Source organism: Oncorhynchus clarkii, chromosome 18, assembly GCF_045791955.1.
Source record: "Oncorhynchus clarkii lewisi isolate Uvic-CL-2024 chromosome 18, UVic_Ocla_1.0, whole genome shotgun sequence".
NCBI classification, from domain to species: domain Eukaryota; kingdom Metazoa; phylum Chordata; class Actinopteri; order Salmoniformes; family Salmonidae; genus Oncorhynchus; species Oncorhynchus clarkii.
This window is the reverse complement of record NC_092164.1, coordinates 3,489,407-3,507,875: the sequence shown is the minus strand read 5'-3', so window position 1 is coordinate 3,507,875 and position 18,469 is coordinate 3,489,407. Positions and strand designations below refer to the sequence as shown.

Genomic DNA, 18,469 nt, shown 5'->3' with positions numbered 1-18,469 from the left:
CAGTTGTACAACTGATTAGGTATCCCCCTTCCCTAGTTAAATACTTGAGTGAAGCCTTACTCCTGCTCTGACTGGAGCGTTTTTCTCAAATGGGCCATTTTCTTTTTTCTACTGTGTTATTGACTTGTTAATTGTTTACTCCATGTGTAACTCAGTGTTGTCTGTTCACACTGCTATGCTTTATCTTGGCCAGGTCGCAGTTGTAAATGAGAACTTGTTCTCAACTAGCCTACCTGGTTAAATAAAGGTGATTTTTTTTTTTTAAAAGACACCAATGTATACATGAAGGAGAGAAGCCTCATCAGAGCTGGTAGACACAACATACATTGAGTGTACAAAACATTAAGGACACCTGTTATTTCCATGATGTAGACTGACCAGGTGAACTCAGATGAAAGCTCTGTTCCTCAATGACGTAGTTTTTGTGTATTTATTATGGATCCTCATTAGGTTCCAGCAACAACAACAAAAAAAAAAGTGCAGTTGCAGTGAGCTAAGGAATGAAAACACCGGAGAATTTGAAAAATATTGCCTGGTCTGATGAACCCTGGTTCCTGCTGTGTCATGCTGATGTGAGGACTGGGGTATGGAGGAAACCACGAGTACATGCATCCCTGCTGTGTGTCAACATTGCAGGCTGGTGGTGATGGTGTGGAGTGTGTTTTCATGCCACACACTGGGCCCCATGATAAAAGTGGAGCAATGTTTGAATACCACAGGATATCTAAACATCATTGCCAATCAGGTGCATCCCTTAGAATTGTTTCAGCAGGATTATGCCCCATGGCACAACGCTTGTCCAGGAATGGTTCCAAGAACATGACAATGAATTCAGTTTACTGCAGTGGCCTGACAAGTCACCAGATCTCAATCCAATTGTTAATCGATGGAAGGAGCTATTCAGAGTAGATCCACTCCCAGCCAGCTTGACACAATTGTGGGAAGCATTGGAGTCAACATGGGCCAGAATCCCTGTGGAATGCTCTCAACACCTTGTCGAGTTGCACCTCCTTTTGTCCTCAGAACATGCCCTGATGAACTGAGGCTGTTCTGAGGACAAAAGGAGGTGCAACTCGACATTGGGAAGGTGTTCCTAATGTTTTGTATACTCGGTGTATATCAGATAAAGATGTTGTGATGATCAGTTTTCAGCATTAGTTTGGGTGGATTATTTTATATTACTAAATACCTTTTGTTTAATGATAAACAGGCTATGAATCGACTTACTTCTTAATACTAGATTCATTATTTTAGTCATTGATGATGAATGTATTTGAATAACTGTATTGAAGTTAATTGATCTGGCTGGTAGCCTAGTGGTTAAGAGTGTTGGGCCAGTAACTGAAAGGTTGCTGGTTTGAATCCCGAGCCGCCTGGGTGAAAAATCTGGCATTGTGCCCTTGCAATGAACCATATTTTGTCCCTTAGGTCGCTCTGGATAAGAGCATCTGCTAAATTACAAAAATCTAATGAAACATTTTTGTACATTAATTTATGCTGCGTAACCTCTTATTTTCTGTGTATAATTAAATGAAATAAACTGTTTGAAGTGAAATACTGTGTATACATAACATTACCGTTTACCCTGGCCAGAGGGACAGGGCCATACTGCCCTAACGAACAAAAAGGCAGTGTTAGGGTTCGTTCCTGTTCCCTGTCAATCATTGGCTCATTGGTGAAATTAGCATTATGAGAATATCTTTAATTAAATCATTCAAAAACCTTTTATTAATGCAATTGCAGACAGAAGTTGACAATCAGGAACATGGCACGCATGTTTCCGAGTAAGTTCTGCATCAAAGAAAAGGTCCCGTGTTATTTTATCGAACCCGAAGTGATGTCACTGCCTACGTCGTTATCTTTTACTCATGAGACCAAAACCATGCCTACACAGCTATATAAACAAGGCTCTTAGTGTGTTATCTAAAAGCTTAGCAGTAAACTGTCCAAGTTGATTTATAGTGGAATGTCTGACCTGTCTTATCTCCTACACTCCCCTGCAGAGTTCTGTCTCAGTCACACATTTCTCAGAGGGGTCTCTTTATAAGGGGGAGAGAACTAGAAAACCACTGTGGAATAATATTCAAACCTCATAATGTGTATATATATTGCAAATCTGTAGTCTAGGACTCTATAAATGTAAAGAGGGAGGGGTCTTATAACCCCTCCCCTTCTATTAATACAACATAAGCATAATCAATTATTCTCATACATCAATCATTTGCTACAGCCCCAATCATGACCCCTAGGTGAACTCTTGACAGCAGTAACTGCTAATTTGGTAGAAAATTAGTTAGTCATTTTTGCTACATTAAATACATGCTTAATCATGTGAACAAGTGTCTTGCCTCTATTGTGTTTCGGAGAAAATGGGGGTCATGTTAGCAGTAACTGCATAAAGTTCCTGTGAAACCAAGGTAAATAAAATACATTTTTCTCAGTTACTGCATTTTTACTTGGTAGGGCGTCATAGTAAGATATATTATGCAGTTGCTGTTGTTAGTAGCCAATGCCAAGAGTGTGCAAAGCTGTCATCAAGGCAAAGGGTGGTTACTTTGAAGAATCTGAAATATAACAAATATTTGGATATTTTTAACACTTTTTGGGTTACTACATGATTCCATATGTGTTATTTCATAGTGTTGGTGTCTTAACTATTATTCTACAGTAGAAAATAGTACAAATAAAGTAAACCCCTTGAATGAGTAGGTGTTCAAACTTTTGACTGGTACTGTATGTGTATAAAACAATATAATTCAGCACATAATAACAAAATAAACATATTTAATAAAAGCAATCACATTCAAATACAACGCAAATGGTCCAGGTGGCCATTTGATGAATTGTTCAGCAAACTTATGGCTTGGGGGTAGAAGCTGTTAAGGAGCCTTTTGGACCTAGACTTGGCGCTCCGGTACCGCTTGCGGTGCGGTAGCAGTGAGCCAATTACAAATAGTACATAGTGCTGCCTAAAACAAACTGCAACCATGTACTATATGTTTTTTTGTCATTTATGCATTTATTTGAATTTGGGAAACCTACTATAGGTTAAGTTCACTTACGTTGCCTGGTTTTATAGCTTGAACGTTGTCTAATGTGAATGAATGTTTTGTTGTCAATGCTTAGCTACCTGATCTATTGAAATTAGATAATTTACAACAACAAAAAATATATTTTTAGAGAATAAAGAAAGTGACAACTGTCAAGACTAATATTTATGTCCGTTTCTCTTTATTACTACAGGCTGACTCAGATTAAGTCTGATGAAAATTACATAATTAGTCATGTTATCCCATGTTTTACTGCTTAAAGAATAGTCTCTTGTTATATGCTAGTGTTATTTCTAATCTGATACAAACTTGTCTTTGTGTGACTTTGTCACACTACTGGGCGTATAGCTATGATCCGTTAGGTACGTCCGCAGTATCTGACATCCCGTGGGTTTACTGTCTACAGGAAGTCACATGTAAGGAAACTTGCAGAAAGAAGCACATTATAGTGTTTGCTGTTGGGAATGTAGTTAGACGGTGGATACCTCGGGCTATCAACCTCGTTATCTTAAATCTGCACAGACAACTAATTGCCTTTTACACACTATGTGCCACGTCTACTAAAAGGATGTAGTTCTCTATAAAAGTGGAGACCCGTCACTGTTTGTTGGGCCTTAACTGCACAACTGTTGAAGTGCATAGTTGACTGCTCCATTTTAGCTAATCTTATAATAAAGTGTTGTTTGAAAGAATCTGCACTCTCTCTTATAGAATTTCTCTGACAAGCCGGCAACATCCAGAGTGAGGACAAACCCAGCCTGCCTCTCTCCTTCCACACTGAGTAGAAACCTACAGTCACTGGGTCCTGATTGTGACAGTGGAGCCCAGTTTGCACTGCAGGGTCCAGAGATGGCATCAGTGAAGCTGGAAGACTGCAGTCAAACACTGAAGCTGAATGTCAACATTAAAGATGAAGAAGAGGAGGAGAAGTAAACACCAGTAAACATTCTCCCGTTTTGAGTTTGTCACGTCCTCTGCAACCATTTTGCTGTTACGGTGTTCTGAGTTTGTTATAACCAATTTATTGATGTGATTATGATATGCTATAGGACCTGCCCTATTGGTCACGTGCATGCAATGCATACACGTCTCACAAAGAAAGACGACATTTGAGGGAATAGAGAATGTTTTTCCCAAACAAATGAGGTATTTCAGCAACAGAACTTTTCAGTCAGAAATGGCTGTGATTATGTTGCAGCTTCAGCATGATGAACACTGTTGATGTTCTGTGGTTGTCGCTGCAGCAGGCAAGAGAGAGAGAGACAACAGGTGCTAGTCATTTTGTTTTGTAAGTCTGAGCACAATCGCATCAAACGCACGTTTAAAAATTTAAGCCAATCGATTGGTGGGAAGAACAGATTACTCGGTGTCAGGGACAGCCCTAATGGACTGTACAAGGGAGGCTGTGGACTCAAATGCTTCCAACAGTTGTGTCAAGTTGGCTGGATGTCCTTTGGGTGGTGGACCATTCTTGATACATAAGGGAAACTGTTCAGTGTGAAAAACCCAGCAGCATTGCAGTTCTTGACACGAACCGGTGCATCTGGCACCTATTACCACACCCCGTTCAAAGACACTTCAATCTTTTGTCTTGCTGATTCACCCTCTGAATGGCACACAATCCATGTCTAAATTATCTCAAGATTTAAAAATCATTATTTAATGTCTCCTCCACCTCTTCATCTACAGTGATTTAACAAGTGACATCAATAAGGGATCATAGCTTTCACCTGGTCAGTCTATGTCATGGAAGGAGCAGGTGTTCATAATATTTTGTATAATCACTGTTTATCACACTGACTTTTATTTCTGATGCTGTTCACACGGGTCACATTGAGACATTCTCACCACTGCCCACGTTGTAAAGAGATTTTCCCAAATCTTTCAAAGCTAAAAATACACCAACAAATACACACAGGGGAGTAGCCTTACTCCTGCTCTGACTGTGGCTGGAGATTCTCTCAACAGAGCAGCTTAAAAAAACATGCGTCAACATATGCACACAAGAGAAACCTCAGGCCCAGAACAGAAGATGGAAGGGTTGGGATTCTGACATCTGGCTAAACAAAGAGACGACCATGGACATTCCACAGAGAGAGGACCATGGACATTCCACAGAGAGAGGACCATGGACATTCCACAGAGAGAGGACCATGGACATTCCACAGGGGAAAAGAGGGAAACTCATTGGGGCCATAAAATGTATAGCTGGGGAGGTGACGCCTATAAGGGAAGAATATAAAATGTGTTGTGAGCTTTCTAAATGCATGCACTCAGCTGACTGTATCATTGGTATTAAACACTCTCTTAAACTTCTCGAGCTTTTGGTCTCAATTCCTTATTGCAAAGAGGTTGCAATTGCCTTTTCCGTCTGCAGTTTTCTGTGGTAATGAGCAAGCAGACACTGCATGTATCAGATAGAGATGGTGGGATTATCAGTTTTCTGTGGTAATGAGCAAGCAGACACTGCATGTATCAGATAGAGATGGTGTGATGATCAGTTTTCTGTGGTAATGAGCAAGCAGACACTGCATGTATCAGATAGAGATGGTGGGATTATCAGTTTTCACCATTAGTTTGGGGGGGGGGGGGGGGGGGGGTTACTACATAATCTGTACATCAATAAATAAAAGTACATGTGTTTATCACATTTTATTCAAAATAATATATATCTGTATTTATCTACTCAATACATGTCATGACACCTCTACACACTGGGACAAGCCAAGCTGCACATCACCAATATTCTCTACATCAAATCAGTGATGACTGTTTAACAGTCTTGTGGCCTGGAGATAGAAGCAGTTTCATTCTCTTGGTACCAGCTTTGATGCACCTGCACTGTCTTCGCCTTCAATCTGCCGCCTTCAATCTGCCGCCTTCAATCTGCCGCCTGCCGCCTTGGGGCGGCAGGGTAGCCTAGTGGTTAGAGCATTGGACTTGTAACCGAAAGGTTGCAAGTTCAAATCCCAGAGCTGACAAGGTACAAAACCCACTGTTCCTAGGCCGTCATTGAAAATAAGAATTTGTTCTTAACTGACTTGCCTAGTTAAATAAAGGTAAAATAAAAATAAAATAAAAAAATATATAAAAAAAGATGGTAGCAGGGTGAACAGGCCGTGTCTCTGGTGGCTGAGGTTCTTGATGATCTTCTTGGCCTTCCACAGAGATCATCTACAATACATATGTAATGAGTTGAAAAACGTAGACACGAAAACAGTTTTTTAAAACCAAGTCTTTTTAAATCTAGCTAATCAATATCACTTATATTCTACATGCTTGAGCAGTAGTTAGTCCATCAGTCCAATAGATGTCGCTGTTGCACTGTGGTAGTGGGGGGAACAGGAAGTTCCGGTAGACGCACACCATTCTTTAGAATAAACAAAACGCCTGAGCTGTGCTGTCCTTTTCTCTTTATCGCTACAGGTATGTAATAGCACTTTTAAACAGTCTAATATCGAAATAACGTCATGACATGTTAGATAACAAACCATTCAAGGTATTATGACGTTTGGGAAAGGTTTTGTGCCAAACCGAGTGAGTGAAGAATGTGATTAAAAAAAAGCACACGGCGCTGGGTCCACAACACGTTCATTTGTTAGGCTTTGCAGGTTCGTTAGCTCAGTGGGTTTCACCTGGGGATGTTCAGAACAAAAACGTCGTGGGAAGTTGCAGATCCTCTGAATAGAACTGACATTCATATTCATGTTTGTTCAACATAATTAATTTCTTATGTGGCCAACATCTCCGTCCTCCAGCTGGACATAGGCCTGGTACCCGCTTGTGAAGCTAGCCACAATAGTGGAATTTGTGGTTCGCACTCAAAGTAAAAGTCCCTCTTTGAAAGTGATAAACTGATTCAAAATAGTGGAATCATGTCATATTTGGACAAGACAACGCTAAACATGGTTGGAATGTTGTTACTTAATTTACATTGAATTACAATAACGAATTATTTAGAAAGTAAACAGAAAAAAAATTATTAGACCACATCATTGTATTGGGGGCATTCTTATATGACTTTATGAAACGAGTTGGTTTGTGCACCCATGAAATGGGTGACACCAACAGAGAACTATTATCAAGAATTGACACAAATATTAGCTTCTTAGCTGTTATTGCAGGACTTTGACTGTGAAAAATCACCTTCCCAGTCAGTCTATTACAGGGGTTCTCCAGTACTATTTGAGAAGGTCCAGTCACACACATTTCCTAGGTGGCAAAGGTCCAGATGGATATTGTCAGTTGTTGGCGTTGTAACAAACCCCTAACTTGCAACCACAAAATCTTAACAACCCTCTTGTTGGCGGAGAGAACATGAAGCAGTTTAAAAGCTAATATCCCACAATTCTACACGTTACCATGGGGCTGAGATTTTTTGTTGTTGCTGTTTTTAAGCAATTCTACACGTGTCTTCTGTGTTTATATGATACCAGGGGTCGAAGCCCAACCAAAAAAGTATTATTATATATATTTTGGACCCGTATCGACCCCATTCTGGATCTGGACCGTGGTCCGTATTGACCCCATTCTGGATCTGGACCGTGGTCTGTATTGACCCCATTCTGGATCTGGACCGTGGTCTGTATCGACCCCATTCTGGATCTGGACCGTGGTCTGTATTGACCCCATTCTGGATCCGGACCGTGGTCTGTATTGACCCCATTCTGGATCCGGACCGTGGTCTGTATCGACCCCATTCTGGATCCGGACCGTGGTCTGTATTGACCCCATTCTGGATCCGGACCGTGGTCTGTATTGACCCCATTCTGGATCCGGACCGTGGTCTGTATCGACCCCATTCTGGATCTGGACCGTGGTCTGTATCGACCCCATTCTGGATCCGGACCGTGGTCTGTATTGACCCCATTCTGGATCCGGACCGTGGTCTGTATTGACCCCATTCTGGATCTGGACCGTGGTCTGTATTGACCCCATTCTGGATCTGGACCGTGGTCTGTATCGACCCCATTCTGGATCCGGACCGTGGTCTGTATTGACCCCATTCTGGATCCGGACCGTGGTCTGTATTGACCCCATTCTGGATCCGGACCATGGTCTGTATTGACCCATTCTGGATCTGGACCGTGGTCCGTATTGACCCGCTCTGGATCCGGACCGTGGTCTGTATCGACCCCATTCTGGATCCGGACCGTGGTCTGTATTGACCCGCTCTTGATCTGGACCGTGGTCCGTATTGACCCGCTCTGGATCTGGACCGTGGTCTGTATCGACCCCATTCTGGATCCGGACCGTGGTCTGTATTGACCCGCTCTTGATCTGGACCGTGGTCTGTATTGACCCGCTCTGGATCTGGACCGTGGTCTGTATCGACCCCATTCTGGATCCGGACCGTGGTCTGTATTGACCCGCTCTGGATCTGGACCGTGGTCCGTATTGACCCGCTCTGGAGCCAGCTGGTCTACGCATGCTCTGAGGACGCGGCTGGGGATGCCAGAATGTGTTAACCCTCGCAGCCTTGCGAGGGTTAACACGTTTAAACGTTTTACTCACATCAGCTGCAGTGAAGGAGAGTCTGCAGGTTTTGGTTGCGGGCCGTGTCAGTGGCACTGTATTGTCCTCAAAGCGGGCAAAAAGTTATTTAGTCTGTCTGGGAGCAAGACATCCTGGTCCGTGACGGGGCTGGTTTTGTTTTTGTAATCTGTGATTGACTGTAGACCCTGCCACATACCTCTTGTTTTAGCCGTTGAATTGTGACTCTACTTTGTCTCTATACTGGTGCTTAGCTTGTTTGATTGCCTTGCGGAGGGAATAGCTACACTGTTTGTATTCGGTCATGTTTCCGGTCACCTTGCCCTGGTTTAAAGCAGTGGTTCGCGCTTTCAGTTTCACGCGAATGCTGCCATCAATCGACAGTTTCTGGTTTGGGAATGTTGTAATCGTTGCTATGGAAACGACGTTGTCAATGCACTTTCTAATGAACGGGCTCACCGAATCAGCGTATTCGTCAATGTTGTTGTTGGAAGCAATGCGGAACATATCCCAGTCCACGTGATCGAAGCTATCAAAATAGTTTAACCTTCTTTTTTGTTGTTGCAATAATCACTGATCTGGCTTTCAATTCTGTCTATGAAAATGACTTTGTTAAAAAAGTACTAACTTATTGTAGCAGGCATTAGCCTATAGAAAATGAACACAGGTCTGTCTCATCAACAGTCTCTCAAGCCCACGTGCTAGTGATTAGCCAGCTAATCTTTATATAACAAGTTTAGTCAACTTGGATCTATTTGCTAACAAGGTTGAACAGTTGAATTGTTATGAAAACACCATTCTGTCTCCAACTGTTTGAAAAGCTTGTTAGCCTGTCCACTTTGTTCAGATGTTAAATCAAGGGGCCAACCTTGTAGCTCAAAATGAGAACGATTTGCCAATAGCTTTTGTATAATTGCTTTATGCTTATTGCACATTTATAAAACCGACTAGAGAGCTATTATAATAGTATTTGGCTAAAATACTGCTAGCAGTACTAATTCTAGCATTCATTTTCCAGAATAAATGTTCATTGATACTCCCGTTTAGTAGTGTAACTCTGCTCTCAATCTGAGTAGTTGAGACATAAAAAGGGCATTGATAGAAAAGGTAACTTCTCCTCTAGTACAGTAAAATAATGTCTCAATGTGTTTTGGTGTCCATATGAACCATTCTTTTGGACCAAACCACAAATGTAAATAGCTAGTTGAAACCGCTTGCCAGAGAGGAACATGTGGTGATCTTGCAACTTTGCTGGTGTGAGAGGCAAGGGGAGGGGCTTGGTGTGTGTAAATCCTAGAGGAAAATGCCAATGCTTTTCTATTGGCTTGTTTTGGACCTAAGCTTGTCCCCTGCCTTCCCACCTTTGGGATAACGATTCCCCGTTTTAGGATGGGTATTGCCACTGAGGGCTTCTACCATTTTAAAGTAGTCAACTGTGTGGGTGTAACAGTACTCTTCTTGCGTTGTGTCCAATCAATCATCGACACGGAGCTCCAACAGCACCAGTCATGGAGCTTTATTCTGATAGAAACGGCACAAAATTACACGTCATGCAATGCACAGCTCACCATCCAACTCTGCACTCACGCACTGTACAAAATATACAACCCGCCCCCCCCCCCCCCCCCCCCCACCAGACACAGTAAGTTCCTAACTAGTATTAGCTGGAATTCTCTACAACAAAATGCATAACAAATATGCACCAAAAACGCTGCATCTTATGTGTGATGTTCGAATAACATTTACAAACAAATTGAAATAAATTGTACATTTAAATCATCACTTGGGAGTATAAAAATAACTTTTGACGTACGGTGCTTTGCAACCAACAACTTACCGCTGGTTTGGTGCTTGTTCACTGGGACGATTCTAACTGGAACATCCCCCCTCGTAAGCAAGCTACGCAAACCAGCCAATAAGATGCCATGTTGAGTAGGCGAAGGCAAGACAAAACTAAAACCAAAAACCCATTGGCTTAACAATAAAGTGGCAAGGGGAATCACCAATATACAGTGCCTTGCGAAAGTATTCGGCCCCCTTGAACTTTGCGACCTTTTGCCACATTTCAGGCTTCAAACATAAAGATATAAAACTGTATTTTTTTTGTGAAGAATCAACAACAAGTGGGACACAATCATGAAGTGGAACGACATTTATTGGATATTTCAAACTTTTTTAACAAATCAAAAACTGAAAAATTGGGCGTGCAAAATTATTCAGCCCCTTTACTTTCAGTGCAGCAAACTCTCTCCAGAAGTTCAGTGAGGATCTCTGAATGATCCAATGTTGACCTAAATGACTAATGATGATAAATACAATCCACCTGTGTGTAATCAAGTCTCCGTATAAATGCACCTGCACTGTGATAGTCTCAGAGGTCCGTTAAAAGCACAGAGAGCATCATGAAGAACAAGGAACACACCAGGCAGGTCCGAGATACTGTTGTGAAGAAGTTTAAAGCCGGATTTGGATACAAAAAGATTTCCCAAGCTTTAAACATACCAAGGAGCACTGTGCAAGCGATAATATTGAAATGGAAGGAGTATCAGACCACTGCAAATCTACCAAGACCTGGCCGTCCCTCTAAACTTTCAGCTCATACAAGGAGAAGACTGATCAGAGATGCAGCCAAGAGGCCCATTATCACTCTGGATGAACTGCAGAGATCTACAGCTGAGGTGACTCTGTCCATAGGACAACAATCAGTCGTATATTGCACAAATCTGGCCTTTATGGAAGAGTGGCAAGAAGAAAGCCATTTCTTAAAGATATCCATAAAAAGTGTCATTTAAAGTTTGCCACAAGCCACCTGGGAGACACACCAAACATGTGGAAGAAGGTGCTCTGGTCAGATGAAACCAAAATTGAACTTTTTGGCAACAATGCAAAACGTTATGTTTGGCGTAAAAGCAACACAGCTGAACACACCATCCCCACTGTCAAACATGGTGGTGGCAGCATCATGGTTTGGGCCTGCTTGTCGTTCCACTTCATGATTGTGTCCCACTTGTTGTTGATTCTTCACAAAAAAATACAGTTTTATATCTTTATGTTTGAAGCCTGAAATATGGCAAAAGGTCGCAAAGTTCAAGGGGGCCGAATACTTTCGCAAGGCACTGTAACCCTGTTACATGGGGATTCCTATGGGTTAGCAGCAATCAGCCAATCAGAGCATTGCCTTCTTCAAATTGGGTTCTATGGTTTGTAAATGTCTTTAATCCCATCATCTAGATTATTCAGGTACATAGTGCTGCCTAAAACAACTGCAACCTTGTCCTAAATGGTTTTTGAGTCATTTATGTCAATTTGGGAAATCTACTATAGGTTCTGTGTACTTACGTTGTGTAATTTAAAGTGTGAACTTTGTCTAATGGGAAATTTTAAAAATGGTTTGTTGTCAATGTTTAGTGACCTGATCTAATATAGTTTTAGAGAATAAAGTGCCATAACTAACTTTTGTGTCCGTTTCTCTTTATTAATACTGGCCAACTCAGATTAAGTCTGAGGCCGGTAACATCAACAGTGAGGACAAACCCAGCCTGCCTCTCTCCTTCTACACTGAGTCCAAACCTACAGTTACTGGGTCCTGATTGTGACAGTGGAGCCCAGTTTGCACTGCAGGATCCAGAGATGGCATCAGTGAAGGTGGAAGACTGCAGTCAAACACTGGAGCTGAATGTCATCATTAAAGATGAAGAAGAGGAGGAGAAGATTGGTAAGAGCAGGTTCTATCTATAAATTAGACCTTAAGTTATGACCCAGTCTAATACTATGTTGACTTCTGTAATTCTGACATCAAACATCCCTGAACAACTGGATTATCTGGAGTGTTCAGAGAGCAGACTAAAGAAGTGGAGTAGACAAACTGCCAGTGTTTTAAAGTTCTATGAAATGAGTCTGTGTAGTTACTAACCCTTGTTATAGTGAGTGGAGGATGATATGAAATGAGTCTGTGTAGTTACTAATCCTTGTTATAGTGAGTGGAGGATGATATGAAATTAGTCTGTGTAGTTACTAATCCTTGTTATAGTGAGTGGAGGATGATATGAAATTAGTCTGTGTAGTTACTAACCGTTGTGATAGTGAGTGGAGGATGGTATGAAATGAGTCTGTGTAGTTACTAACCCTTGTGATAGTGAGTGGAGGATGATATAAAATGAGTCTGTGTAGTTACTAACCCTTGTGATAGTGAGTGGAGGATGGTATGAAATGAGTCTGTGTAGTTACTAACCCTTGTGATAGTGAGTGGAGGATGGTATGAAATGAGTCTGTGTAGTTACTAACCCTTGTGATACTGAGTGGAGGATGACATTTTATTTTTTTATTTCACCTTTATTTAACCAGGTAGGCAAGTTGAGAACAAGTTCTCATTTACAATTGCGACCTGGCCAAGATAAAGCAAAACAGTTCGACAGGTACAACGAAATTCTCAATTATAGTGGATTTATCGGTGGTGACAGTGTTTCCTATCCTCAGTGCAGTGGGCAGCTGGGAGGAGGTGTTCTTATTCTCCATGGAATTTACAGTGTCCCAGAACTTTTTTGAGTTTGTGTTGCAGGAAGCAAATTTCTGCTTGAAAAAGCTAGCCTTGGCTTTTCTAACTGCCTGTGTGTTGGTTTCTAGCTTCCCTGAAAAGTTTCATATCATGGGGGCTGTTCGATGCTAATGCAGAACGCCATAGGATGTTTTTGTGTTGGTTAAGGGCAGTCAGGTCTGGAGTGAACCAGGGGCTATATCTGTTCCTGGTTCTAAATTTCTTGAAAGGGGCATGTTTATTTAAGATGGTGAGGAAGGCATTTAAAAAAATAAATAACCAGGCATCCTCTACTGACGGGATGAGATCAATGTCCTTCCAGGATACCCCGGCCAGGTCGATTAGAAAGGCCTGCTCGCTGAAGTGTTTCAGGGAGCGTTTGACAGTGATGAGTGGAGGTCGTTTGACCGCTGACCCATTACGGATGCAGGCAATGCGGCAGTGATCGCTGAGATCTTGGTTGAAAACAGCAGAGGTGTATTTAGAGGGCAAGTTGGTTAGAATGATATCTATGAGGGTGCCCGTGTTTACGGCTTTGGGGTAGTACCTGGTAGGCTCATTGATAATTTGTGTGAGATTGAGGGCATCAAGCTTAGATTGTTTAGATGGCTGGGGTGTTAAGCATGTTCCAGTTTAGGTCGCCTAGCAGAACGAGCTCTGAAGATAGATGGGGGGGGCAATCAGTTCACATATGGTGTCCAGAGCACAGCTGGGGGCAGAGGGTCATCTATAGCAGATGGCAACAGTGAGAGACTTGTTTTTAGAGAGGTGGATTTTTAAAAGTAGAAGTTCAAATTGTTTGGGTACAGACCTGGATAATAGGACAGAACTCTGCAGACTATCTTTGCAGTAGATTGCAACACCGCCCCCTTTGGCCGTTCTATCTTGTCTGAAAATGTTGTAGTTCGGAATGGAGATTTCAGAATTTTTGGTGGTCTTCCTAAACCAGGATACAGACACGGCTAGAACATCCGGGTTTGCAAAGTGTGGTAAAGCAGTGAATAAAGCAAACTTAGGGAGGAGGCTTCTAATGTTAACATGCATGAAACCAAGGCTATTACGGCTACAGACGTCATCAAAAGAGAGCGCCTGGGGAATAGGAGTGGATCTAGGCACTGCAGGGCCTGGATTCACCTCTATATCACCAGAGGAACAGAGGAGGAGTAGGATAAGGGTGTGGCTAAAAGCTATGAGAATTGGTCGTCTAGAACGTCTGGAACAGAGTAAAAGGAGGTTTCTGGGGGCGATAAATAGTGTCAAGGTACAGACAAAGGTATGGTAGGATGTGAATACGATTGGTCTAAAGAAAAGACTCGGTTGACCAGGATAATTGTATCTTGTCGGGACAGCCCTAAATGCTTTATTCCCTGTATTGTACAGCCTACTGTTATGAAGTCATATGTACAGTATATCACAAAAGTGAGTACACCCCTCACATTTTTGTTAATATTTGTATCTTTTCATGTGACAACACTGAAGAAATGACACTTTCCGACAATGTAAAGTAGTGAGTGTACAGCTTGTATAACAGTGTAAATTTGCTGTCCCCTCAAAAAAACTCAACACACAGCTATTAATGTCTAAACCGCTGGCAACAAAAGTGAGTACACCCCTAAGTGAAAATGTCCAAATTGGGCCCAAAGTGTCAATATTTTGTGTGGCCACCATCATTTTCCAGCACTGCCTTAACCCTCTTGGGCATGGAGTTCACCAGAGCTTGACAGGTTGCCACTGGAGTCCTCTTCCACTCCTCCATGATGACATCACGGAGCTGGTGGATGTTAGAGACCTTGCACTCCTCCACCTTCTGTTTGAGGATGCCCCACAGATGCTCAATAGGGTTTAGGTCTGGAGACATGCTTGGCCAGTCCATCACCTTTACCCTCAGCTTCTTTAGCAAGGCAGTGGTCGTCTTGGAGGTGTGTTTGGGGTCGTTATCATGTTGGAATACTGCCCTGCGTCCCAGTCCCCGAAGGGACGGGATCATGCTCTGCTTCAGTATGTCACAGTACATGTTGGCATTCATGGTTCCCTCAATGAACTGTAGCTCCCCAGTGCCGGCAGCACTCATGCAGCCCCATACCATGACACTCCCACCACCATGCTTGACTGTAGGCAAGACACACTTGTCTTTGTACTCCTCACCTGGTTGCCGCCACACACGCTTGACACCATCTGTACCAAATAAGTTTATCTTGATCTCATCAGACCACAGGCTTTCTTGTGCATCATCTTTAGAAGAGGCTTCCATCTGGGATGACAGCCATGCAGACCAATTTGATGCAGTGTACGGCGTATGGTCTGAGCACTGACAGGCTGACCCCCCCACCCCTTCAACCTCTGCAGCAATGCTGGCAGCACTCATATGTCTGTTTCCCAAAGACAAACTCTGGATATGACGCTGAGCACGTGCACTCAACTTCTTTGGTCAACCATGGCGAGGCCTGTTCTGAGTGGAACCTGTCCAGTTAAACAGTTGTATGGTCTTGGCCACTGTGCTGCAGCTTAGTCTTGGCAATCTTCTTATAGCCCCGGCCATCTTTATGTAGAGCAACAATTATTTTCTTCAGATCCTCAGAGAGTTCTTTGCCATGAGGTGCCATGTTGAACTTCCAGTGACCAGTCAGTATGAGGGAGTGTGAGAGCGATGACACCAAATTTAACACACCTGCTCCCCATTCACACCTGAGACCTTGTAACACTAACGAGGCACATGACACTGGGGAGGGGATATGACTAATTGGGCCCAATTTGGACATTTTCACTTAGGTGTGTACTCACTTTTGTGATATACTGTATATCACACCAACTGACTGGTTCTTCTGTTGTTCACACAGGAGACCATGTTGAGACATTGTCTACATCAAGAGAGAAACAGCAGGAAGATGACAGAGCTAAGAGGTCTTACCACTGCCCACATTGTGAGGAGATTTTCCCAATTCTATCAAAGCTAAAAATACACCTTAAAATACACACAGGAGATAATCTGTATCCCTGTACTGACTGTGGGAAGAGATTCACGACATCAAGGTCTCTGACAGTTCATCAGAGAGTGCACAGAGGAGAGAAGCCTTACTTCTGCTCTGACTGTGGAAAAAGTTTCTCTCGACTGGGCAACTTAAAAATACATGAACGTATACATACAGGAGAGAAGCCTTACTCCTGCTCTGACTGTGAAAAGCGTTTCTCTCGACTGGGCGACTTAAAAAAACATGAACGTATACATACTGGAGTGAAGCCTTACTCCTGCTCTGACTGTGGAAAGAGTTTCTCTCGACTGGGCCACTTAAAAACACATGAACGTATACATACAGGAGAGAAGCCTTACTCCTGCTCTGACTGTGGAAATAGTTTCTCTCGACTGGGCGACTTAAAAATACATGAACGTATACATACTGGAGTGAAGCCTTACTCCTGCTCTGACTGTGGAAAGAGTTTCTCTCGACTGGACCACTTAAAAACACATGAACGTATACATACAGGAGAGAAGCCTTACTCCTGCTCTGACTGTGGAAAGAGTTTCTCTCGACTGGGAAACCTAAAAACACATGAACGTATACATACAGGAGTGAAGCCTTACTCCTGCTCTGAATGTGGAAAGAGTTTCTCTCGACTGGGTGACTTAAAAACACATGAAAGTACACATACAGGAGTGAATTCTTACTCCTGCTCTGACTGTGGAAAGAGGTTCTCTCGACTGGGCCACTTAAAAACACATGAACGTATACATACAGGAGTGAAGCCTTACTCCTGCTCTAACTGTGGAAAGAGTTTCTCTCGACTGGGCCACTTAAAAAGACATGAACGTATACATACAGGAGAGAAGCCTTACTCCTGCTCTGATTGTGGAAAATGCTTCACATCATCAACTGACCTAAAAGTTCATCAGAGAACACACACAGGAGAAAAGCCTTACTCCTGCTGTGATTGTGTAAAATGCTTCAAAACATCAACTGACCTAAAAGTTCATCAGAGAACACACACAGGAGTGAAGCCTTACTCCTGCTCTGACTGTGGAAAGAGTTTCTCTCGAATGGGCCAGTTAAAAAGACACCAAGGTACACATAAAGGAGAGAAGCCTTACCACTGATCTGACTGTAGATTTTTTTTTTTTTACCAGCTGAGCTAAAAGGGTCATCGGAGAACACGCACAGGAGAGAAGCCTTACGTCTGCTCTTAATGTAGCAAGAGTTTCTCCCGATTGGGCAATGTAAAAACACACCAACAGATACACACTTGAGAGAAGCCTTATCACTGCACTGACTGTGAGAAGAGATTCTACAGATTGGTGTCTTTTTAAATGGCCCAATGCATACATAAAGGAGAGAAGCCTCATCAGTTCTCTCAGACCAGCTAAGATTAGTCACTCCACTTAATTATCATCTAATAAAATAATTGGCAACTTTGAATTGGATCAAATGAAGAAAGCGTAGATCACTGTATTGTAATCCAATAGTTTCTCACTGTGAGAGAACTGTGCAGAGGAGAGGGAGCATTATAGAACGTTAGCCTCTTTACTGATCAGTGTTAACCTTGTCAGTATGTGTTTTGTTCACTTCTACTGTAAAGATATTGACATAGACAACATACACTGAGTGTACAAAACATTAGGACACCTTTCTGATATTGAGTTTGTCCTCAGAACAGCCTCAATTCGTAGGGGCATATAGACTGTCCAAGGTGTTGAGAGCATTCCACAGGGATTCTGGCCCATGTTGACTCCAATGCTTCCCACAATTGTGTCAAGTTGGCTGGGAGTAGATCTCTACGAATAGCTCCTTCCTTCTCCTCCCACAGATGCACAATTGGATTGAGATCTGGTGACTCGGCAGGACCATTGCAGTAAACTGAATTCACTGTCATGTTCTTGGAACCATTCCTGGACAAGCCTTGTGGCATAATCCTGCTGAAAAAAATCTATTTGCAGTTGGATACACTGCTGCCATGAAGGGATGCACCAGAGCAAAAAAACAATTAACTTTGGTTGCAGGAATGAAAACACTGGAAAATTTGAAAAACATTGCCTGGTCTGATTAATCCCGGTTCCTGCTGTTTCACGCTGATGGAAGGACTAGGGTATGGAGAAAACCACGAGTACATGCAAGTACCTAACTGTCATACTTGAGTAAAAGTAATGATACCTTAATGGAAAATGACTCAATTAAAAGTGAAAGTCACCCAGTAAAATACTACTGGAGTAAAAGTCTAGAAGTATTTGATTGTAAATATACTTAAGTATCAAAAGTAAAAGTATGAATAATTTCAAATTCCTTAAAATTAAGCAAACCAGATGGCACAATTGTCTTGTTATTTAAATGTATATTACAGATAGCCAGGAGCTCACTCCAACACTCTGACATCATTTACAAACAAAGCATTTGTGTTTAGTGAG

General features: G+C 42.3%; 1 protein-coding gene across 1 annotated transcript; it reads left to right on the top strand.

Moving 5' to 3' along the window:
- The first annotated feature begins 12,043 nt into the window (after nucleotides 1–12,043).
- On the top strand, nucleotides 12,044–18,075 carry LOC139372866 (zinc finger protein 271-like). The gene is made up of 2 exons (XM_071112718.1): nucleotides 12,044–12,258; nucleotides 15,915–18,075. Exons 1-2 carry the CDS (start codon nucleotides 12,174–12,176, stop codon nucleotides 17,165–17,167), a joined length of 1,338 nt encoding a protein of 445 aa, XP_070968819.1. The 5' UTR covers nucleotides 12,044–12,173; the 3' UTR covers nucleotides 17,168–18,075.
- The last annotated feature ends 394 nt before the right edge of the window (nucleotides 18,076–18,469 follow it).